This window comes from Odocoileus virginianus, chromosome 5 (assembly GCF_023699985.2).
Source record: "Odocoileus virginianus isolate 20LAN1187 ecotype Illinois chromosome 5, Ovbor_1.2, whole genome shotgun sequence".
Taxonomy (NCBI): domain Eukaryota; kingdom Metazoa; phylum Chordata; class Mammalia; order Artiodactyla; family Cervidae; genus Odocoileus; species Odocoileus virginianus.
In genome coordinates this window covers 9,613,947-9,639,772 of record NC_069678.1, presented here as the reverse complement: position 1 = coordinate 9,639,772, position 25,826 = coordinate 9,613,947, and the positions used below count along the sequence as shown (strand labels likewise).

Here is a 25,826-nt window from a genome sequence, read left to right as displayed (position 1 = left end):
CACTCCAGTGTTCTTGCCTGGAGAATCCCATGGATGGAGGAGCCTGGTAGGCTGCAGTTCATGGGGTCACGAAGAGTCGGACATGACTGAGTGACTTCACTTTCACTTTTCACTTTCATGCATTGGAGAAGGAAATGGCAACCCACTCCAGTGTTCTTGCCTGGAGAATCCCAGGGATGGGGTCGCACAGAGTTGGACACGACTGAAGTGACTTAGCAGCAGCAGCAGCAGCACCAATATGTGTAATGTTTGACTTCTCTCGTTACTGAAACCAATGGGGATGCATCCCTCTTCTAGTTTCCTGGACTATTCAAGGAGGAAGTGCATGCTGAAGATCAGTGTACTGATCCTCTCTGGACTTTGAATCTTAAGTTTCAGACTAAAGACATGGGGACATCTAGAGGTCATGTTAATTACAGCAGTTGGGAGGCCTGAATCATATTAGTCTTGTGATGTGTTCCTACTGTCTACTCTACCAGACACTTGTGTCTTTTAACAAATTAAAACACAAATTCAAGGTATTATTGGCTATTTATCCAGTTGATAATAAGACTATCAAGGCACAATAATCCAGAAGTTAACAATAATTAAATCTCATGTGAAATTTGTATTTGAAAAAAAATTAATGAAAATGCAAGATTTCCTTACAAAGTTTAGAGTTGGAATATTTGACCTGAAAAATTGGGACTCAAGGAGAGAATAGGGAGACTTGAGTGCTTTTGAAAAAGTCCCTGAATCCTCTTATAGGTATTTTAAATTTTGTGATCTTTGCTGCACACTATATGCACGTTCCTAGTTAGAATTAGCTAAGATTCCTGGTTTATTTGCAGAAAGTTCATATTTAACTTTCTAAACAAATGTTTTGGTTAAAGGAGAAAAGAAAGTTGGGGGTGAGTTGGGGTAGTATCACAAAGGATAGGAGGAAGAGAAGACCAATGAAGGGATGGAATGCATATCTGTCAAGTCTGTCTTGCTCCAGGGACCATTGGACCCAGAACAAAACCTACAGTCCAAGTCTTCATCTTCATGAGAGACATTAGGACATTGTACTTAAGCAGAGCTGCATGGAATTCATCTGAGAAATGGTGTCAAAGTAAGAGGCAGGCTTCTCTGGTGTCTCAGCCATAAAGAATCCTCCTGCAATGTAGGAGATGCAGGTTCGATCCCTCGGTCAGGCAGATCCCTTGGAGGAGGGCACCGACAACCCACTCCAGTATTCTTGTCTGGAGAACCCTGTGGACAGAGGAGCCTGGTGGGCTAGAGTCCATTGGGTCACAAAGAGCCAGACTCAATGGAAGCAACTGAGCAGGCACACACAAGTAAGAGGCAGGGCCATTTTTCTCTCCTCCCTTTCTCAACTGTATCATCCAGCACATATTTGATTCCCAGGGTCTCAGGCAGCAAGAGAATGGATGACAGTGGAAAGAATACTGGGGCACAAGCAGGCAAGGAAGAGTCCAGAGCAAAATGGTGAGCAGATTTCTTGTTTTATTGTTTCATTTGAAGCTGCAGATGCAAGGAGATTATCTGGGGACTGAGTTAGAGTCTGTGGTTTGGGGATTCCAGGGCAGACATCCCAATTGGTGTCAGAGGTCAGCAGACAGATTCTCTGGAGCAGACTCAGGTTTCTGAATCCCAGGACAGAGAGTCACTCCAGCCCAGAGTTCAGAACCTCATCTGGGACCTCTCAGGAAATCTCAGCAGGAGGAGGAGGAAGTGTTTGTCCATCTGTTGTCCCCAGGTCAGCTCTTCTTGGCTCAGGGTCTACTTCAGCAGCAGCCGCCTCCAGAGGACTGACCACTCCCCTCTCCACAGCACCCGGAGCCCCCCGAGGGCTGGCTGCAGCAGTCAGATCTCTGGGGTCTGCAGTGGTGGGACCTGCGGCGCCTGTGGTGGCTCAGGCAGCAGCCCCCAGCCCCAGAGCTGCAGCAGCCCCCGGAGCTGGAGCCGCAGCAGGAGGAGACTGGGGGGCACTTTGGGGGGCATTTAGGGGTGGGGCACTTGGGGGCACACTTGGGAGGAGGCTGGCACTGCTGTTGGTTCTGCTGGCAGGACATCTTGGTGGGCGGGTTCAGGAGCTGAGGGAGAGACAGACAGCAGGTCAGACCAGCACACAGAGACCTCCCTTACGGAATTTCACCATCTTGTCTTTCCCCCACATTCTAAAAGCCTGGTCAAGTAACTCGTGGAGAAATTATCTATAGTTTTTCAAGTGCTTTTCACTATCTCATTTGAAATTTGGGAGCTTTTCACAAAACAGACATAGGTTGTCTTCTTTCAACAAAGCAAGGCATAGAAATCAACTAACTAAATTGACAAACTTGCCCAAAGACAAGGTCCTTTCTTTGGAGAAGGCAAAATTGACCTTCACAAAGTCTGACTCAAACTCACTCTACGCCACTCAGAATTCTGATAATGTCCAGTCTAGGAGACAGTTTAGAGCATCAGTACTCTCTGCTAAGGAAGAACTAGAGATTCCCTTCTGGAGGAACTTCCCAGATAGCTTTCCAGAGACACGTATTATTATCAGCTCATATATCATATATAATTTCATAATTCTGCATATGTATTTGGGTTAACCAGTCCATATGTTGGCCCTTTGCAACTCTGTTTATATATTATCTATCTATATCTGTATTTATCTATGTATATGCTTGGCTTTCCAGGTGACCCTAGTGGTAAAGAAACCCCCTACCGATTCAGGGGACATTAAGAGAAGCAGGTTTGATCCCTGGGCAGGGAAGATCCCCTGGAAGAGGAAAATGGTAAACCACTCCAGTATTCTTGTCTGGAAAATCCCATGGACAGAGGAACCTAGTGGTTCCTCTATAGTCTCTATAGTTCCTCAAGTCTATAGGGTGGCAAAGAGTCAGACATGACTAAAGTGATTAGCACACATAGCATGCATGCTTGTGTGCTATATGCAAGTATATATGTATATCTCTCTATATACATATATAAAATGGAGTTACTAAATCATTTTAGAGAGAAGTGAGCCCCAGACCTGATCAAGGCAAGTTGGATGTGAAACTAGGTTTTCTGGTCTAAGTGAAACTAGGCTTGGTTATGCACCCTTTACAACACACAACCTCTTCCAATTTTTACATCTTAGCAGGTAAATTTCAACTTGTTAATCATTATTCAACTCAGGAGCTTCTGGTACGGATGCCAGGCAGCCGTCCTGACCAAGTAAGTGACACTTGGTGAGGGTGAGGCCCTTGGATCTCTGTTTTCATCTGACCCCAAATATGCTGCCTCTGGTCTCCATTGTTTGAAAAATCACTCTGACCCTAGTAGAGGCTTTGGAGCAGGAACACAGCTGGCTTCTCCTAGGTAATAGTTCCTTGTGAAAGTTTTGACTTATCTAAAAGCTGAGAAACTCAAAAAGATACAGAACTAACTTAGAGCACAGAGCATAGACCCACAAATGCCATCTCCTGCCTCACAGTTCATCCTTCATCAGGTTTCTAGATTTTTGCTCCCTCTCGGGATCCACCCTCATCCTTGCCAGCCCCAAGGCCCTGCCCCCTGCCCTCCCCTCTAGTCTGAACATCCTCTGTGGAAGGTCCTGGTCTGGGTCCCAGTGGATACTTACCAGTGTCGAAGCAGCGCGGGGTCTGTCAACACCGCAGGAGAGAAGTGGATGGAGGTGCTCTATCCCTAAGGCCTTTTATCCTGGCCTTGGGCTCTTCCCTCAGGTGTGAGACATGACCTGGGCATTTGAGGACCGCCTCCTGCCAGCTGTATGGCTCCTGTGACAAGTGATGACTGGTAGCTCCTTCCTGCCTCTCTCAGTGGGGCTCAGAAAAGTCACTCCCAGCTAAAAATATGGTCAATAGAAATGGGATTGAATTCCTCCCATCATCTGCCACCTTATTATCCTTAGTGGTACCTGCCTTTCAGCCTCTTTCTTGGAGCTTGGTCCTCCAAACTTTCCTGTTTTTCCTTCTATGACCATAATTCATTAGCTCCAGACCTTCTCATTTGCACGGAAAAACACTGATGTCTCCAAGGTTTTCACTTTGCTATTGGGAGTGAATGTACATGTACACCTGTGTATCTATGTCTGTACTTGTTTTCTAAGTGCGGTGTGTGTATTTGGTGTGTGTTTTATGGAGCTCACATTCCAAAATAGATTTACCTCTTAAAATCAACTCAAGCTTGGAAAAATTACTCAGAAGTTAGGTTTATGTCTCTAGAACCAGACTTCCTGAGCATGAATTCTAGATCCAACACTTACTATTTAGATATAACAACTTAGGGCAAATTGTTTAGCTTCTCTGCCTTTGTTTCCTTATCAATTTAGTGATTTTAATAGCTTCTACTTCATGAGTTTCTTAGGAGAATCAAAAAGCTCATAGAACTTTGCCTTGAATATTTCATACATACCAAAAGCTATCATCATAGTTATCATCAACATCATTTTCCTTAATTACCTCCTTAGACGCATGCTGGGGCAATCAATAGATATTCTTGTCACGTATGAAGCCAACATTTGCATAGGACTTTAGAGTTTCCAAATAGTTTCCTCATATGTCCATCAGCATAAGGCCTGGAGCGTGCAGTCATATGTATCCTGTGCAGACACAGGACACATCACTGTGTAAAAGTCTGGCCCTATGCTGCCTGAATATGACTCTTATCTTCCTGCTCAGGTTGTTACTCATAAGGGAATGACTGTAGTATCAATTCCTTGTCTATCACACAGAAGTCTTACTCAGGAGCAGAGTGACTTTCTGAGCCCCATTGAGAGAGGCAGGAAGGAGCTACCAGTCATCACTTGTCACAGGAGCCATATTAAAGTAATTGGCCTGAGGATTCGTATGGTCCCTGCCTCTAAAGATGTGGTACCCAAGCCATCAATCAATCTGGTTTAGATATGGGTGATAAGCAGGTTTGAAACCTCATAAGGATTGGTTTGCTTCCCTTGACTGTGTGATGTTGATGGAGTTCAGTTCAATAAGAATGGTTTTATTAAGCAAATGATTGACTTTCTCAACCTTCTGTTATCAAGGGATTGGGAGTAAACATGACTGAGTTTTAGATGCAAATAAAAGGCAGATCAAAAGTAATGCAATATGTTTCACATTGAACAATTACAGAAATAACTCTAACAATTTCTTTCCCAGTTTATTTTGACTATGTACAACTGTAATCTAGTAATTAACAAATTTTTTTAAGTGTTCAATTTTTCTAGAATCACCCTGAACTTCACACTGAGGGTTATTTTATTTTATGCACTAGAACCAGTGTCAAGTATAGTTATGGATTATTTTTTCACCCAACAATCTTTTCTTGTAACATACATAGTTAAATCATAGTCAAAATAACAAAGAAAAATATAGTTGATGGTTTTTTTATGCCTTGTAGTGCCAAAGCCATGATATAAAACAAACTATGATGTTTACCCACTTCTAAATAAAACCATTTATGTGAAAAAGAGCAATATTTAAGCAAATTTGAAAAAGATATGACCAACTGAGAAGAAAATTACAATATGTATTCTAGGAATAAGAGTAAAACAGTTGGTATGCAACTATATTTTACAAATTAATAAGGAAAAACTTCCAGTGAAAATAATAGTGAAAAGAGATAAACAGGCAATACAAAATGTTAGATTTATATATGACTAGTAAATGAATGAGGGCTTCCCAGGTGGTGCAAGTGGAAGAAACTGCCTGCCTATGCAGGATATATAAGAGATACAGGTTCGATCCCTGGGTTGGGAAGATCCCCTGGAGAAGGAAATGGCAACCCCTTCCAGTCTTCTTGCCTGGAGAGTCCCATGGAAAGAGAAGCCTGGCAGGCCACAGACCACAGGGTTGCAAAGAGTCAGACACAACAAAGTGACTTAGCATGCACAAGTGAATGAAAAGCTAGAAAAAAAGACATCTTTTATCTTCTCTTATCAAGTACATTTCTTCACATCGAATAGGCAAAGATTTAAAAATTGTATAAACTAAGTGTAAATGTGGAGGGAAAAACCCACGGTAAATGGAACATAAGTGTTACCTTTCTGAAAGGCAGGCAGATTGGTAGTCAATTCATTCAGATTAATTTATTGATAAATAAAATAATTTAGAATATACATATATTTTGATTAAGCAATTCAAATTTGGGAATTTTATTCTGTGGATATTACCACAAAAATATGAAAATCTGAATATTCAATGATATAAACTGATATTTATAAGAGAAATTGGGAATATATTAATACATGTAATAAATTTTGACACATACATGTAAATACATATACAGTGATTAAAATTATTTATTGTTTTATGTTTAGGCATGAACAGACATCTCTTGACTGAAGCTGTCATATTATTTATTGACTGGTGCTATGTATTATAGAGCAGAAATATTGTACAAGAATAGAAAATAGAATTTAAAAAATAGAACCATGTTTAGTAGCAGCAAAAATTTGAGATATCTAATAATAAATATTTCAAATTTGCACAAACAGAGAAAATTAGATTCTTCTATCTAGCTGCATTCAATATTAGAGGAAAGTTGAACCCCTATGTGAGACTGTATCCCTTTCCCCTAATCTTTATTCAGGGATCAGTAAATGCATTTGGAGAACTGGGAGAAAAGGATAAATATCAAGTGTGACACATGTGTAGAAGGCCTGGGCTCCATTTCCCTCTGTGATCTGCCAGCACACAGAAGCCATTAAATCAAGTTTGGTATTTTGACTTTCTCAGACTGGACATTCTAATTTCCAAACTGAAACCAGGTTTGTGATTTAAAAATGACATTACTTGGGAAGAGCTATAAAGTCACCAAGTCTTCCCAAGTTTTCATTTGGCATCAGAAGATCATCTCTTTGAGTAAAATTTTAAGGACGACAGTATATAATACAAATTATATTATATTATATAATCTCAGCTTGCTTAATAGGAGCATAGAGATAGATTGTTTAATATCACACCTGCTTGAGGAAACTCTTAGATGACTTCTTAGAAGGATGATATTTTGGGTGGGCCTTTAAGGAGGGACAGAACTCTGAAAGGGTCCAGATGGTGGAAAAGAAATTGAAGAGTACTTCAGATAGAGGAAAGAGCAGGTAATGCTGCTAGCAATAGCAGTAGTCACAGTAATGGTAGTAAGAGCAGTGACAGCAGTAGTGGTGGAAACACTTATAAAATAACAGTAGAAACTCCTCTTTATGGAGAACTAAAACATTCTGGACACTGAACTAAAGACAGTAGCCTCTACTGCTTCCCAGATTAATAGACATCAAGATGTACAAGTTTAAGTTATATCTGGTAAGGGTGAGTTGTTCAGTATGGTGGGAACACAAGGTTTCATGAGGCAGTATGAATGGTGAACCTTAGAAATTAAGTTGAAAATATTTTCTGTTGAGTTTTAAACATAGTACTTAAGAAGAATGTGCATTATTCTGTAGAAAGCCACTGTTTCCCAGAAGTAGAGTGACAAGTTCATAGATGCCACATAGAGAGCATATTTGGGAAAAAAGGTGTAGAGAGTTTAATGAAGCTGAAAGAAGGAGAAAGAAGCAGGATTTGCTGAAAGGTTAGTATAAAAGCAGGCTCAGATGGTAAAGAATCTGCCTGCAGTGCAGGAGACCCGGTTTCGATCCTTGGATTGGGAAGAATTCCATGGACAGAGGAACCTGGCAGACTGCAGTCCACGGGGTCACAAAGAGTTGGACATGATTGAAGTGACTGAGCATGCAGCATGCACATGCCTGGAACCAAACTGATTGAAGAAGGGGTGGATAAAAACCATGGGTTTTCAAAATGTGTTCAATTTGTCTTTTATCTTTTATTCATTTATTTTTGCTTTTCTTTTTCTTTCACGCAAGTATGTGCATGTGTAGGAGGAAGGATGCTTTGGTGGGGTGGGTCAAGAGTAGCAGAATGAGTGCATGGAGAAGAGGAACATGGAAGAACATGGAACGGCTGGGTTAGGGCCCCAAAGTTGGCCAAGAACCCAAGAAATCATGTTTACAAAAAAACCATTTGAAACTTGGTCCATCAATGATGCTTCAGGGCCCTGATGACATAAGAAAAAACAAGAGTTAGGAGCATTTGTCTCTTCTGCATCAGAGTGTTTCTCTGGCGCGTGGGGTTCAAGACCACCAGCCAGCGAGGACAGGGTAGAGGAGAACAAAGGCAACTCAAGATCAAAATGCTGAGCAGATTCATTTTATTGTTTTACATCAGTCAGAGAGCACCGTTTAAGAAAATACCACGAGGAATAACTTAGGGAATTTTTCCTAGGGATGTGAGGGTAGATATAGAGACAGAATCCAAGGCTGTGGAAGGGGATTCAGAAGAAAATATGAGTTTCTGAACCCCAGGGAGGGTTCATTGTCTTTGCAAGTTCAGTCTTCTGCAGGACCTCTCAGGCTCTGCAACCAATGAAGGAGGATAAAGACGACGTCCTCAGCAGTGTGCTGTCCCCAGGTTGGATCTTGTAGATTCAGGGACATCAGCAGCAGCAGCCGCTTCCAGAGGACTGACCGCTCCCCCCTCCGCAGCACCCGGAGCCCCCCGAGGGCTGGCTGCAGCAGTCAGATCTCTGGGGTCTGCGGTGGTGGGACCTGCGGCGCCTGTGGTGGCTCAGGCAGCAGCCCCCACACCCAGAGCTGCAGCAGCCCCCGGAGCTGGAGCCACAGCAGCCCCCGGAGCTGGGGCCGCAGCAAGAGGAGACTGGGGGGCACTTTGGGGGGCATTTAGGGGTGGGGCACTTGGGGGCACACTTGGGAGGGGGCTGGCACTGCTGCTGGTTCTGCTGGCAGGACATCTTGGTGGGCGGGTTCAGGAGCTGAAGGAGAGACAGACAGCAGGTCAGACCAACACACGGAGACCTCCCTGCCCCTTCCTGACTTTTCAACATCATTTCTAACATGTATGTTTAAATAACTTGCCTCTGATATTATTTTAATGTCTTACCAACTACTCTCATAGCATCTCCTTTGAACCTCACCTTATCCTTTTTAAAGTAGGAAGGGATTATAACCTATTTTACCAATTTGAAAATTGACATTAAATGATATTTAAAAAACAATTCTTTTCACTTATCTCATTCAAATACTGAAATTGCTCTATAGAGATGAACTTAGAACTGAAATATTTTCTTTATGGAAAAAAGTCCTGTTAACACCCTAAATAATTTCACGTTTTGGACATTTACAGCTTCAGATTAGAAAGGGATCTGAGGATTTTCCTGGCTGGCTCACCTTGTTAGAGAGAACGATGAGAGTTCCCTTGACTCAGATCCTGACCTATAATGGCCTCAGAAACACCTCTTACACCATCCTTAGCCTAGAAACTATTAAACTTCTTGTGCTTTTCCACCTCTAGAAGTGTACAATGCATTCCCAGGCTCTATCCTCACCCAAGTGTGTAATAATCTCCCAGAGTGCCTCTAATCTTCTCCTCACTCTGACAATCGCTCAAATCATACCAGGCAGAGGATACAGTATCTCTAGAAGGTAAACTCCATTTCTGAGACTGTTCCAGAATATCAGAGCAGCCGCCAGTGGTTTCCTTCTTTCATCCTGGGAGTCCCCCCTCCACAAAGCTGCAGATCTTTGGGTCCCTCCCAGCGTCCTTAGCCATCACTAAACTCCTATCATTCTCGCTGTCTTCCTGCCTGCTCCTGGTTCCTTCTGTCCTTCCAGCGCTTGTCTCTCTCTCTCTAATACCATGGGCCACATCCCCCAAGGCCCTGCTCCCTGCCCTCCCTCTGGCCTGAGCATCCTCTGTGAAAGGCCCTGCTCCCACTCCCAGTGGAAACTCACCGGTGCACACACAGCACAGGGTCGTCAGCACCTCAGGAGAGGAGTGGATGGAGGTGCTCCGGCCCCAAGGCCCTTTTATCCTGGCCTTGGGCTCTGCCCTCAGGTGTGAGCCAGGGCCTGGGCATGAGAGGACCGCCTCCTGCCACCCACATGGTTCCTGTGACAGGTGATGACTGGCAGCTCCTCCCTGCCTCCCCCCACGGGGCTCAGAGCATCCCCAGCACCAGTAACCCCTAACTCTCCTTATACCTTCCTCTTGGAATTTGGCCTCCCAAGCCCTCCTGTCCTAGTTCTCTGAAATGGTCTGCTTTCAACTAAGACTAATGGAGCCTCCAAGGGTCTCTGCTTACGTCCCAGCCCCCTAGGCCTATCCTGTGTGTGTGTGGATGTCCTTGTCTGTGCTGTTCCTGTTAAAAGCCTGGATTGGGGTGAGACCCATCTGGGACAGAACACCTGGTCCTGACACTCAGCTATGTGATCTTATGAAAATCACCTAACCTTTCTCATTTTGTTTCCTCAACTTTAAAATGGTTGAGAAAAACTACTCTCAATGGTGTCATGAGAGTCAACAGAACCGTAGAAGTAAAATGTCTGCAAAAGTTCCAATAGCACATTGTGTATGCGAGCTCAGTCATGTCCGACTCTGCAATCCCACGGACTGTAGGCCACCAGACTCCTTTGTCCAAGGGATTATCTTAGCAGGAATACTGCAGTAGGTTGCCATTTTCTCCTCCAGCAGATCTTCCCGATCCAGGGATCAAACCTGTGACTCCTGTGGCTGCTGCATACATCGGATCCTCACAAATGAGCTATAATTAGAAGTGAGAAAATTTATTTAAAAAGACAGCTCTTTTCTAGGATACATACATCTGACTTTTTAAATGACCAATTTTTTCACCTGAGCTTTTTTGTGCATTTTCATAAAACAATATTCCCGTCGAGTAACTCGGGAGTAAACCTGCATTTCCTTACATAGTAGAATGAGAATCTGCTTTCCAGGAATCTTACACAGGGAAAACTGTGAGCCGGTGGACCAGAAAGCAGCAAGAAGAGACAGTGAGAGGGTTCAACCCTGGGGCACAGGTAGAGGTGCTGGGACCCTACTGAAATGTGTGCCCCAGTGGAGGAAGCAGGAAGACCTAACAGAACAGGAGGGCTTGGGGTTCAGTAGGAATCTCCAGTGTTAATTCTTTGTTCCTGCAAGAACCCAAGGGTTCCTTCAAAGGTGTTCCTTCAACATTTTTACAAGATTAAGATAAGGACTAATGTCAGTTTGGTAGGTAGCAGGTGAGCCTTCCATGTGTAGAAGGCGACATCACAAAAAAACTAACATTAATCAGATGAAAGGAAATCAGAGCTAGGATTAATTATGGGAAGAAAACCTTTTTCCACAAGTGTCCAAAATAATTTTTTGGAGTAGAATAAGATATAAATTGAGTCAATAATATCTATATCAAGGTAATAATGGATAAGAATAACCAATATTTGGTGAAATGTATACATGTGCACAGGCATAGAGGGTTTTAGATTGACTTAGATTGACTATATTTTGAAAATTGTGGTATAGAACCTTATAGACAGAGATAGAGATGCAGGTACAGATACAGCCTCAGATACAGATAAAGGTGCAGAATCTACCCTCCCGATCATTCTCAGCACCAGATATGAAAAGGTGGATGGCCTCTGCTGATGAATCACTGCCTCCCATCTGCTAGGATTTCTCCTTGACTCCAGTCTTCACTGTGATACGAGCATGTTCTCTTTCCACCATCCCACACTCTAGAAATCATTACGTCTGCCCTTTAAGGAAGCCTCATTTAGGGTTCCACACTGTGTTCAGGATTGAAGTCATCATTTTTGACTGAAATGCAAGGTTCTCTGTAATATGACTTTGTACAACTACTCCGATTTCTGTTTTTCTACCCAAGATTTACTGTATTGGCTGTACGGTAGGCATATCTTTCCTTACTCTACTTCTCTGCTTTGTTCTATGATATTTTCCTTTCTGAGATGATGAATTCAAGTCTAACTTACTCCATAAGCTTTATGTGACACATCTTACATATGACATTTTAACAGACCATCTGACAACCTGTGCCTTATACTTCTGATTCTCCTTCAGCAACCTGGACAAGGTTATGCACACATTTGTAGTTAATAGATTTTTAAGAATTCTTTCATTAGCATTAGCACTGTGTAGTTTACAAGTAGCTCTTCCCTATGACAGGGCATCCTCCTAGAAGACCACACACTGAGATAGGTACAGGGAGCTGTGATGGCCACATCACCCTGCAGAGATTTGCCCCTGTCTCACCTGGCTATGACATTGGCCCAGGTTGTTCCAATGAGCTTAGTTATGGGGGAGTGGACAGGAATATCTGTGCATTGGCTCACAGATATGGGTTGTGAATCCAGCTCCTGATTCCTAGAATGATGGGATGAAGAAGTCATATGGCCCACACCTCTGCCTCGAGGCAGGGCAACATCTGAAATATCAATCTGCTTGGACTTGGGTGATGAGTCAGAGTCATGATTGCAATCATATCACTTGGACTGACATTTTGGCCCTGGATATTAGATTGGTGATGGACAGGGAGGCTTGGCGTGCTGCAGTTCATGGGGTTGCAGAGTCAGACATGACTGAGAGACTGAACTAAACTGAACTGATGAGCTGTCAATGGCTTTGGTCTCATTCAATAAACATTTTGACTACCAAAGGCTTTCTGAGGTCACCTATTCAGCCAAGAGTTCTATAACTCTTACAATCATTCTTGCATCTTCTCAAGGAGCAGGAGATCTAATGGGAAGTAATTCAAGCTGAGTTAATTTTCCTAGATATACATGTTTCTATGTATATCTAGGGTGAAACAGATCACCAGCCCAGGTTGGATGCATGAGACAAGTGCTCAGGCCTGGTGCACTGGGAAGACCCAGAGGGATGGGGTGGAGAGGGAGGTGGGAGGGAGGACCGGGATGGGGAATACATGTAAATCCATGGCTAATTCAATGTATGACAAAAACCACTGCAATGCTGTAATTAGCCTCCAACTAATAAAAATAAATGGAAAAAAAATAAAACAAATTAAAAACAAATAATAATAATTTTCCTCTGTGCCCTCCCACTCTCCTCTATGTGAGCTGCAAAGTGGAACATTAACACATTTTCCCTTCATGCAAATCTTTCTTTGAAGTTATAAATGGTAATCAATAATCTAAAGAAATAGAATTTCTAAATGATTGTTTCTCAATTATTAAGGGAGTGAAGGTATTTTAAGAGTGGCATAAAATCCATAATATATAAAGGAAAGAATTGATAGATTACCTAAAATAATTTTTATATAGCATAAAGTACCACCGGTAAGATTTGTTGTTGTTCAATCACTAAGTTGTGTCCGACTCTGTAACCCCCTGGGCTGCAGCACGCCAGGCTTCCCTGTCCTTCACCATCTCCCAGAGTGTGCTCAAACTCATATCCACTGAGTCAGTTATGCCATCCAACCATATCTTCCTCTGTCATTCCCATCTCTTCCTGCCTTTAATCTTTCCCAGCCTCAGGGTCTTTTCCAATGAGTTGGTTTTTTTACATCAGGTAGCCGAAGTACTGGAGTTTCAGCTTCAGCATCAGTCCTTCCAATGAATATTCAGGGTTGATTTCCTTTAGGATTGACAGGTTTGATCTCCTTACTGTCCAAGGGACTCTCAAGTGTCTTCTCCAGCACCACAGTTCGAAAGCCTCAATTCTTCAGCTCCCTGCCTTCATTATGGTCCAGGTTTCATATCTGTACATGACTACTGGAAAAACCATACCTTTGACTATACAGAATTTGTGGGCAAAGTGATGTCTCTGCTTTGTAATATGCTGTCTATGTTCATCATAGATTTTCTTCCAAGAAACATCTTTTAATTTTATGGCTGTAGTCACCATTCACAGTGATTCTGGAGCCCAAGAAAATAAAGTAAGTCTGTCACAGTTTCCATTTTTTCCCTCTCTATTTGCCATGAAATGATAGGACCAGATGCCATGATCTTAGTTTTTAAAGTCAGCTTTTTTCTCTCCTGTTTCACATTCATCAAAAGACTATTTTGTTCCTCCTCTCCTTCTGCGATTAGGATTGTATCATTTGCATATCTAAGGTTGTTGATATTTCTCTCTGCAATCTTGATGCCAGCCTGTGATTCAACCAGCCTGGCTTTTTGCATGATGTACTCTGCATGTAAGTTAAATCAGGAGGGTTATAATACACAGCCTTGATGTACTCCTTCCAATTTTGAACCAGTCCATTGTTCCATGACAAGGGTTCCAGTCCAGTTCCATTGCTTCTTGACCTGCATACAAGTTTCTCAGGATACAGGCAAGGTGGTCTGGTATTCCCACATCTTTAAGAATGCTCCACTGTATGTTGTGATCCACACAGTCAGGCCTTAGCATAGTCAATGAAGCAGAAGTAGATATTTTTCTGGAATTGTCTTGCTTCTTCTATGATCCAATGGATGTTGTTAGTTTGATCTCTGGTTCCTCTGCCTTTTCTAAATCTAGCTTGAACATCTGGAAACTCTCGGTTGAAAGCCTAGCTTGAAGGATTTTGAGCATGACCTTGCTAGCGTGTGAAATGACCACAGTTGTACAGTAGTTTGAGCATTCTTTGGCATTGCCCTTCTTTGGGATTGGAATGAAATTCTTTTCAAGGCCTATGTCCATTGTTGAGTTTTCCAAATTACCTGGCATACTGCGTGAAGCACTTTAATAGCATCATCTTTTAGGATTTTAAGTCACTCAGCTGGAATTCCATCAACTCCACTAGCTTTGTTTGCAGCAATGCTTCCTAAGGCCCACTGGACTTCCCACTGCAAAAAAAAATTAAAATATGTACCTGGTAAGGAATTGCTTTACTTAATATATAAATTTATCTCATAAATCTAAAAACATATAAAACCATAATGGACAAAGAACACAGATAGCCCTCATTTCTCATATGCATACATATTCACACATATTGTGTTAGTCAGGAATCTTCAGAGAAAGAGAACCCATAAAGCATGAACATGCATGTAATGAGATTCATTCCAAGGTTAGGTTGTGAGGGCTTGTAAGTTTCATATCTGTAGAGTAAGCATAGGTTGAAGCTTCATGAAAGAGTTGATGTTACAGCCTGCATTCTGAGGGCTGTCTGTAGACAGAATTCCATCTTCTTTTAGAGTGCTAGTCTTTTCTCTTAAAGCTTTCAATTGATTGGATGAAGTCACTCACACTCTGGAGGATTATTTACTTACTCAAAATCTACTGGTTTACACGTTGTTGCTCAGTCACTCAATCATAGCCAACTCTTTGCAGCCCCATGGACTGCAGCATGCCAAGCTTCTCTGTCCTTCACCATCTCCCGGAGCTTGCTCAAATTCATGTCCATTGAGTCGGTGATGCCATCCAACCATCTCGTCCTGTCTTCCCCGTCTCCTCCTGCCTTCAATCTTTCCCAGCATCAGGGTCTTTAATAATGAGTCAGTTCTTTGCATCAGGTGGCCAAAGGATTGGAGTTTCAGCTTCAGCATCAGTCCTTCCAATGAATATTCAGGGCTGATTTCCTTTAGGATTGACTGGTTTCATCTTGAAGTCCAAGGGACTCTCGAGAGTCTTCTCCAACACCACAGTTCAAAGGCATCAATTCTTCAGGGCTCAGACTTCATTATGGTCCAATCCTCACATCCATACAGGAGTACTGGAAAAACCATAGCTTTGACTATATGAACCTGATTTACATGTTAATCACATGCAAAGAAACACTTTCACAGCAACATCTAGACTGGTTTGTTACTTACAGTCTGGGTACCACGGCCTCACCAAGTTAACACATAAAGGTAACCATCACAGTTCACCCCTTGTCAGTTTGGCACCTGTACACATCTCTTTATAGCACATTTATTCTCCAAATAAACACAATGACAAAGTCACACTTCCAGATAACACTATGCACAACTATGCTGTGCACAACAGAAGATGCACTAACCCTTTCTGCAGAAGAGGACGCAAATTCTTTGAGTGATGTTTACTCTTCTCCTTGATAGCCTTAACATTAATATTGTGATATAAAGTTGGACAATGCTTCAGTGCATTACTCAATACATCTTATGTTATGTGAGCAGGATTAGAAAGGGAATAAAACAAAGACATTATCGATACACATACATACAAACATATTCATAACAAAATATGAAAGATATACTAGTAATAAAGTCTGGATTGTGGGGTTTCTTTACCTAATGGGGTGACCCAACATTAACTCCTGAAGAGTCTGGACCAATTAGTACTCCTGTCTGAAGTAGACTGTTGTAGTTTTCCATTATCTGTCATCAAAGGGTATGAGAGTAATAAGATATGCCCTAAGTCATCTGTCATATTCCATATACATTCTTCACTACATCCATTCTAAAGTAGTATTCCAACTTCCTAATGGTAATCAGACTCAATCACTCCATCAAGCGCATTGACATCCTTCTTTGTCATTTGATTCAGAGGCATAAGGATGCCAAAGTAGCTGGGTGGCAGTCTTAACTTCCAGTTCAATGGAATTACTGGGAGTCCTGGTGGAAGCATTCCTCTCTCAGGAATTAAGACCTCTTGATCAGCATGAGATCACAGGGACAGGAAGCAAAAATTTTGCTAGTAGATCTCTAAGGGTAATAGTGTGTGGTGCCACTCTATTTCCAGTTTTGATTCCTGGACCTATATAGTCTGGTTATAGAAGAAACAGAATCATAATATTGATTGCTGATTTTGAGCATATGCAGCCTCCTAAAGAGCCTTGCCCCAACCCTGAAAGGTATTCCCACTATCCTGGTTCTATAACTAGGTCTTCAAAAGGCCATTCCACAGTTTGATCAAGCCAGCAGCTTGAGGATGATGGGGAACATGGTAAGAAGAGTGAATTCCATGAGCAGACCCATTGCTTTGTTTTACTTGCTGTATTTGTCAGTGTTCTCCAGAGAAACAGAAAAAATATTATTTTATACACATACATATGTATATATACATATATATGTATATTGATGCAGTGGTAAAGAATCTGCCTTCCAATGCAGGAGATGCAAGAGACTCAGGTTCAATCCCTAAATTGAGAAGATCTCCTGGAGGAGGAAATGGCAATCTGCTCTGGTGTTCTTGCCTGGAAAATCCCATGGACAGAGAAGTCTGCCAGGCTACAGCTCATAGGGTCACAAAGAGTCAGACAAGACTGAGTGACTTAACACCAGCACTGTGTATATAGATGTTATGTATATAATGTGTATACATATATATGTGTGTATATAATATATATATATGTATATTATATAATATATATATGAAGATATATATATATTTTAATGGGTTCATGTAATTAAGGATGCAAAGAAATCCATGATCTCCCATCTGTAAGTTGAAAACCCAGGAAAGCTGGTGGTGTAATTCAGTCCACATCCGAAGGCCCAAGAACCAGGGGAGCCAATGGTGTAGATTCCAGTCTGGGTCTGAAAGCCTAAGAATCAGAAAAACCAAGGAAAAGTTCAGCTTCAACTCAAGAAATCAGTCAAGAATTTTAAAAGGGCAAATTTTTCCATCCTCTGCCTTTTGTTCTTTTCAGGTTCTCAATAGATTGCATAATTCCAAACCTACAATGGGAAGAGTAGTCTATTTTAATGAATCCCCTGATACAAATACTAGCCTCATTCAGAAACACCATCACAGACATATCTAGAAATATCACATAGCCTGGGCATCCCATGGCCATTCAGACCAACACATAAAATTAAGTGTCAGAGAAACAGTGTCTTGTGAAGCACCATGATGATAAATAAGACATTTTATAAGTCCTCAGATGAGAATTTTGACAGAAGAACTGCATGCAAGGAAGACAAATCCATATCCAGAGAAAGTCTTTATACCAACAAGAACAAAACACTATCATTTCATGATACGTCCTGGCACAGTCAACCTGCCCCCAGGCAGCTGGCTCATCAACCCTGGTAAAAGTGTCTTACTTGGACTCAGTGTTGGTCTTTATAGACATGTCAGTCATGGTGAGCGAAAATTCATGCTGCTGAACCCATGTATATCCACAGTTACCCTGCTTAAAGATTGCAGGTCCCTTTGAGGAAGATAGGGGGAAAGACTGACAGTATTTAACTCTTGAGCAGGGTACCAGGGTTTGTCTTCAAAGGGAATGGGCCTCTCCTTCATTCAAAGAGTTCTGGGTTTTATAAACTAGCTCAAGACGAGAAAATGATTGGGGGAACACGATTCTCTCTTTTTATGATTCAGTTTTGTTCATTTGACTTAGAACTCTTAAATTTACATATATCAAGTGAAAATTTAGTAGACTTGACATTTACTTCACTTGTAAGTACACAGAGATTAACTAGCAGAGACAGAGCTCTCTGGCGGTCAGAACACGGACTGCCGCATTGACCCTGTCATCCATTACTGTAGCCGCACCCACTTTGCTATTGGTGACTAAGTGCTGACACTTGCTCCTGCTGTTCTGGGATCCAATTATCCCTATTGTGTTTAGGTTTCTCAATTTGGTGACATCAGATTCCATTGTAGTTTTTGGCTTATAGAGAACCACCACAGAACTCTTCAAGGATGCCAGGGCTTCCCTTACAATTGATTTCTCCTGGTCATTGTAAAAGGGGAGTCCTCTGAACCCTTCTGGGGTAGACAAGCAGATCTTAAATGACAACTTCACTCTAGATTCCAATAACACCAAGCCTCCAGATCCCTTCCTCTGCAGTAAACTAAGGCAGTTCTGGTGTTTCACCTTCATTTAGTGGAGACTGTCTTTGCTTCATGTTACAGCCAATCAACCATTTGTTAGAGCCCTTTCTAACTCCCAAAGTTACAATGTTAAATCTAGAATATCTACTTGGCTGATATAAATCCATAAAATCGACCTGATCCAACTTTAAGTCCCTTCCACGATTACCCCGCCCCTAATATCCATTCCACACATAAGTCCTGGGTTTGTATGTATATAAATCAGAAAATATCATGTGGCGTGTAGTACACTTGCTTGTGGGTCACACTTTATGCCTCGCCTTTTGAGGTCTACGGGGACTTCAGTCCACTTCTCTAGGAGCAAAGGGAGGCAATGGGGTGGTCCAGGTGAGAACCAGCAGTCTCTCGCAAGGTTACTTCTTATGGCAAGGTCATTACCATTTCCTGGGACAATACAGGTTTAATTTACTCGGATGGGGTAGAAAGGCCTGCTTCTACTACAAATAACAACAACAGCAACAATGATAATAATAGACCTGAATCTAGAAATTCAAGGTTTTGCCTTTTCAGAATCTTTCCAAATATTTGCATTCCAATTTTCAGAATCCTGGGAATGAGTCAGTTACACATCATGTGAGGCATGATATCAGATTCTCACGTGCTACAGACATAGCATCACTTCTGTGGGATCCCTTACATAATTGCATAATCACATCTAGTTAAGAAGACCCCCAGGCAAACCCTAACTGAGGGTTTGTCCACCAAACCAAGAGCTCCTTAAATATGCCCAGGACGTGAACGACAAAAAGCCTAAGGGCTGTCACAGACAGGAGGAGATTGAAGAATCATGGAAACTAAATGCAGTGTTGGCTCCTGGATTAGACTCTAAATCAATAAATTTTTTGTTTCGCTATAAAGGGCATTAGCAGCACAAGCGGCAAATTTGAACAAGGTCTGTAGATACTGAGGCATTAGGGGAACCAGAAGTTGAGTCCAGAGTATGAAAAAGATGATGTAGGAATAAAAATATCAGTTCAGACAAGAAGGAATACAGGTTTCTAGCTTTATTGTTTCACATCAGGCTGGTTTATGCAAAAAGAGAAGCTGCAGGGGGACATGGGGTCTGTGCTTTGGGATTCTCAGAGATTCCACGCATATGAAAAGGAGGTGAATAATGGATTGGGGAGGGAGTCTGGGGCTCCTGGACCCAAGGAATAGGTATTCCCTGGACCAGAGCTCAAAGGCCTCACCCAGACCCCCAGCAACTGGGGCAGGCCCAGCAGGAGGGGCAGGAGAAGAAGAAGTGTTTGTCCATCTGTTGTCCCCAGGCCAGCTTTTCTTGGCTCAGCGTCCACTTCAGCAGCAGCCGCCTCCAGAGGACTGACCGCTCCCCCCTCCGCAGCACCCGGAGCCCCCCGAGGGCTGGCTGCAGCAGTCAGACCTCTGGGGTCTGCGGTGGTGGGACCTGCGGCGCCTGTGGTGGCTCAGGCAGCAGCCCCCACACCCAGAGCTGCAGCAGCCCCCGGAGCTGGAGCCGCAGCAGCCCCCGGAGCTGGAGCCGCAGCAGGAGGAGACTGGGGGGCACTTCGGGGGACACTTTGGGGGGCATTTAGGAGTGGGACACTTGGGGGTGCATTTGGGAGGGGGCTGGCACTGCTGCTGGTTCTGCTGGCAGGACATCTTGGTGGGCAGGCTCAGGAGCTGAGGGAGAATCAGAGAACAGGTCAGACCAGCACACAGAGACTTCCCGGCCCCTTCCTGACCTTTCACCATCTTTCTATCCCCTTTAGTTTGACAAACTATTTAAAGCAGTCCTAGATAAATAAACACTGAAAGTTTCATTGTTCCCAGTGGTTGCTCAAATGCTCTCATAGCTTCTTTTTTAAATGTCAAATGTTCTCCTGCTCTATAATTAGAAAAACTGAGACCAAATAATAAGAAAACGTTCTCAAACCCAAACATCCAGTATGTAGGAGAGCTACTATAATTATACTGTAAGAACCATGAAAAAAATCCAAGAAGCAGTTTAGAAATGAAGTCATATCTTTAGGGAAAATAGTCATTCCCTCTTGGAAAATTTCCTAGATATTCTTGTCCTATAGGGACATAGATGTTCACAATCTCAAAGGATGCTGGAGATTGCCCAGGAGAAGTAGCTTTTTAATTAATGTAAGCTGGGACTTGCACTCAGGCCCTTGAACTAGTCCAGTGCTCTGCATTCTCCATAGACACCACAAACTAATACCTCAGCACCAAGCTTTGGGGTTTGCCTCTTCACTTCTGCAGACCCACTAATCTGGGAGTTTATAAGAGGTCAGTCAGTTCTGATTTCCTCTCTCCTGGCTGAGCACTACCGTCACCATCTCTGCTTTTCCAGGAGGACAGTTACGTTTTCAGAGATAAGCGTCCCTTTTTGGACACACCTGTAGGTTAGCATGATGGTCAATGTTGCAAATCCTTCAGATCACTGACCAAAGAACACATCAATTGGGTTTCTCTAGAGCACTCAGTCACAACTCCACAAATCCTCCTACCCAGGTTCCCAGCCTCCTCATTGCCCCTTCCCTCAGCTTTCCCAAGACCTGTTATTTTGCTAAAAAAAAAAGACCAGTCTCATCCTCTTCTCACCCTCCCCATCACAGCATACACACACACAGGCATGCAGACACATTGCAAAGCCTCCACATGTCCTCCCCACTGGTCTGAGCATCGTCTGTAGAAAGCCCTGCTCCAGTTCCCAGTGGACACTCACCAGTGCCTACGCAGCGCAGCGTTGTCAGCACCCCAGGAGAGGAGTGGATGGAGGTGCTCCGGCCCCAAGGCCCTTTTATCCCAGCCTTGCACTCTGCCCTAGATGTGAGACAGTACCTGGGCATGAGAAGACTGCTTCCTTCCACCCATGTGGTTCCTGTGACAGCTGGTGACTGGCCATGCCTCGCCTCCCTGCACGTGGCTCAGGACATCTGTGACCACCAAGGATACGGCTGCTCAGAAGTGAAGGCAGGGAGGGAAAATCCTCTTGTCCTTCCCCACTTGTTCTTTCTGAAGGATCCCTTCCTTGAGGACTCCTGCCTTTCCTTCTTGGAACCATCCTGCCTCCATCCCTACCCCTTGCTCTGCCCAACACTACCTTTTTCTTTCCAAATGTTTTTAATGACTACATACAATCTGGTTTAAAGCATGTTTTAAAGATATTTGTTCATGTTTTATTCCATCTTCATAACCCTGACACTATATATATATATATATATATATATATATATAAAATAGTTGTGTGGTTTCAACTTTATAGTAATGGCATCATACTTGAGTGACTCATCTGTAACTTTCTTCTTTACACAGGACTTTGTGAGTTACTCAAGCTGATTTGAGTAGCTATAGTTTCTTTCTAAAATGTATAGTATCTATCTTATGAGTACAGCGTGAGAGCTTGATTTTATCCTTCCTCTTTTTTTAGATGAGCACTTAGACTGTTTACTCTCTTTGCTGTATTAAGATTGCAGCTATGGAGATTTTTGTTTGCTTTCGTATATATTGGAGAGATTCTCTAAGTTAAGCCCCTACAAGTGGGGCTGTTGTGTTTTAGATCATGTCCATCACTCTAATTTCCTCTTATCAATTTCTAGTTCTATTTATGATATATTAATATAAGAATCACCCTTTCTACATGCTGTTACTGGACTTAAAATAATTGCCATTTGATGCATATGAATTGGTATACTACTGCAGTTTTAATGTGTCTTTTTGCTTAGTAATGATCATGAGCATCTTTGTATGTTGGTCATTTGGATTTTCTCTTCTATGAATTTTCTGTTTTTATTTTAAAACTATTTTTCTATTTTTAATTTCCTTTTGTTAGGATCTGTCAGTGTTCTTCACATATCCTGGTTACTAATGCACTATTAAATGAGTTGTATCTTTCCTGAATAAATTGTTTTCCTGTTTGCCTTTTAATGCTGTCATTTAATTAGAAAGTGTTTTATATTTAATATAACTGCATTTCTGCACCATTGTATTGTTTGTACTTTTCATGATTTTAAGACTTCTCAACCATTTATAAATTCATAAATCTGTTCTTTTCAGTTTTCTTTGGAAAGCTGTAAAATTTTGCTTTCTTTCAGAAGTTAAGGGAGTTTGGGGCAGAATGGATACATGTATATGCACGGCCTTTGCTGTGTGCCTGAAAAGATCACATTGTTAATTGGCTGTACACGAATATAGAGTAAGAAGTTTTTAAAAAGTTAAGGCCTTTATTCAACCTAGAAAGAATTTTTGTACAATTTCATATTTAACATTTTTTCCAAGTGGATAAAAGTTGTCTCCTTATCATAATCAAATATTTCACTTTCGCCGCTAATCTAAAATACCTACTCAGTCATAACTGAATTTCCATATGTGTGTACTTCTGTAGTTGAACTGATGATTATTTTCACTGTCAGTTTGTCCCTGTGAGAATATCCTGCTGCCTTCATTACTGTAGGTGTGAAATCAGTCACACTATCTAATCATACAGGTTCCGTGATTTCGTTCTGCTACCTAAGATTGCTTTAACAATTACTAGATCTCTACTCTTTCTTACAAATTTTAGAGTCAGCTTGTCACGTCCCACAAATGGAAATGAAGAAAGACAAAACATCTTCAGAATTGTGATGAAAATTTCACACAATATTTTCATTAATTTGTGAAGGAGTGACAAATTTTATAATTTTTCTTTCTATTCATTCATAAATACAGTATAACTCTACTTATTTTGGTACTTTATAATGCATTTCAATAAAGTCTTTCTTTTACTAAAAAATTTTACACAAGGACCATATTTTAGACTTTATATATTTTTTATACTTTAGCAAATTCTAAAATTATATTTTTGAATTACTTTTTGTTTGTCAGTAAAAACATAGTTTGTTATATATTCTGATATATCTTGCAACTTTTCTAACTTTTGCTTTTATTTTAATTTCCTGTAGCAATTATTCTTACACATGATTTTTATATAATCATTTTTCCTTAGGTTACATTCTTAGAAGGTCAATGCCTATTTTAAAGAGTATGTTCATCTTAAAGCTAATTTGTATACAAAGAGTAATTATGTGTTGAATAATGAATCACCAAACTTCCATTCAGATGACTAGGCCAATTTATATTTCTAACAACTTAAAATCCACTTCTGATCACCTTCAGCAATACTAAGCTTTCTTACCCCTTTTATATTTGTTCCAGTTCTGTATAAAGGAATAAATCTGATAGGCCTCCTTCCTGAGAAGTCATTCTTATTTATTTGTACTTTGTGGTTACTTGCACGTACAAACATGAAACAATAAATTAAAATGCATTACTCATGTGAATTTCTTCCTAAGCTATTTGTTCTTGCATTTTGTCCATTAGTTTGTAAGTAGGTTTATTTATTTTCTATAAAATTATAATAAATTACTGTTTATTTTGAATTTTGACCTATTACTGATTTGTATATTTTGTTGGTTGTTTTTTGTGGTTGTTTTTAAAATGATGCATTGCCCCATATAGGTTTTTAATGTGGTGATATTTTATTAATTACTTCATTTTAATTGGAGGATAATTGCTTTACAGTACTGCAGTGGGTTTTGCCATACATTGATATGAATCAGCCACGGATGCACATGTGTCCCCAGACCTGAACCCCCTCCCACTTCCCTCCTCGCCCATCTCTCTCGGTTGTCCCAACGCACCAGCTTTCAGTGCCCTGCTTCATGCACCAAACTTCCACTGGTCACCTGTTTTACAGAAGGTAATACACATGCTTCAACACAATTCTCTCGAATCATCCCACCCTCGCCTTCTCCCACAGATCCCAAAAGTCTGTTCTTTACATCTGTGTCTCTTTTGCTGCCTTGCATATAGGGTCGTCATTGCCATATTTCTAAATTCCATATATATGCATTAATATACAGTATTTGTGTTTCTCTTTCTGACTTAGTTCACTCTGTAGGATAAGCTCCCGTTTCATCCACCTCATTAGAACTGACTCAAATGTGTTTCTTTTTACAGCTGAGTAATATTCCATTGTGTCAATATGTACCACACTTCCTTATCCATTCATCTGCCAATGGACATCTGGGTTGCTTCCATGTCCTAGCTATTGTAAACAGTGCTGCAATCAACATTGGGGTACATGTGTCTCTCTCAATTAATGTGGTGATATTTTTTGCCATGCTTAAAATATTTTACTGACAAAAAATCACTAGGTACATACTCTAGTAATTTTGAAGTATTGATTTATTGTTGTTAGTATAAGTAGATGTTTGGAGTAGAAGGAAATGAAAAAGAATCACTTATATGTATAGTGTGGGATCTGGAAAACAGAGGAAAGTTCACCATCTGCATTAATTCTCACTAGAGGTCAGCATTCTTCTCTCCTATCTCCTGAGATTATGAGAGCCTGACCACAGAAGAAACATGTTCTCTCAGAAAATCAGTCCTTCACTAGCACACATCATTTATGTTAAAACAGTACCCAAGCCATTGAGATCTAAGCCCAGTTGTAAAGATGTTACATCATGTTGCTAAACCCAAGTCAAGTTGACTGATATTTTAGGGCACTGCCCTTTGTGGTGGCAGAGGCATGGACAGAATAATTTCCACAGCCCATCATCTTTGGAATGAATAGACTGGATTCCTGAATCAAAGCTACCTGCATGAGCAAAGTAGTCAAAATCTTGACTACATTCTAATTAAATATACTCTTTGAAACAGCATGAACCATACCCAGGTATTCAAAGAGAAGATTTATGCAAGATGATAGGGTTTGTACACTGTAATGTGAACATCTCAGAGTAAGAATTCTGTTGATGATGGCTCAAGTCATCATCAAAGTAAAATTAGCACTAATATTAATGAATAAATTTTAAAACTCATTACCCATTGAATGCACAGTCCTATATTAGGAGCTGATGAGGGAGATAGAAATATAATATCCAAGCTGAGAATTCAAGGAGAGTTTGTTTTAAATGTGTTTCAGACAAAAAACTCAAAAAGAATATCACAGCAAGTTATATTTGAACAAAACAGTTTTAGTAGAACATAAAACATGGAATAAAGCATAGGAGTCTGACAAGCAGAAACAAATTACAGTAGGAAAAAAGTGAGCCATTTCAGCTTAAGAAGAACATTTCTAAATGGAAGTAGCAAAGTTTATACTGGAGATGTATCCAAGGTCTACAAAGCCCTCAAAAATCCATCAGTAGAGACTGGCTCATTGTAGACCCCAAGGTGAAACCTCTTAGTGTTAGTGGTCCAGGAAACTTACTTCTGAAGGTGAGGGATGGAACC

General features: G+C 41.3%; 1 protein-coding gene across 1 annotated transcript; it reads right to left on the bottom strand.

Annotated features, from left to right (window-relative positions):
- Positions 1-1,493: 1,493 nt before the first annotated feature.
- LOC110143822 (late cornified envelope protein 1B-like) lies at positions 1,494-2,057 on the bottom strand. Its single transcript, XM_020903566.2, has one exon. It carries the CDS (start codon positions 2,055-2,057, stop codon positions 1,770-1,772), a length of 288 nt encoding a protein of 95 aa, XP_020759225.2. The 3' UTR covers positions 1,494-1,769.
- Positions 2,058-25,826: the final 23,769 nt, after the last annotated feature.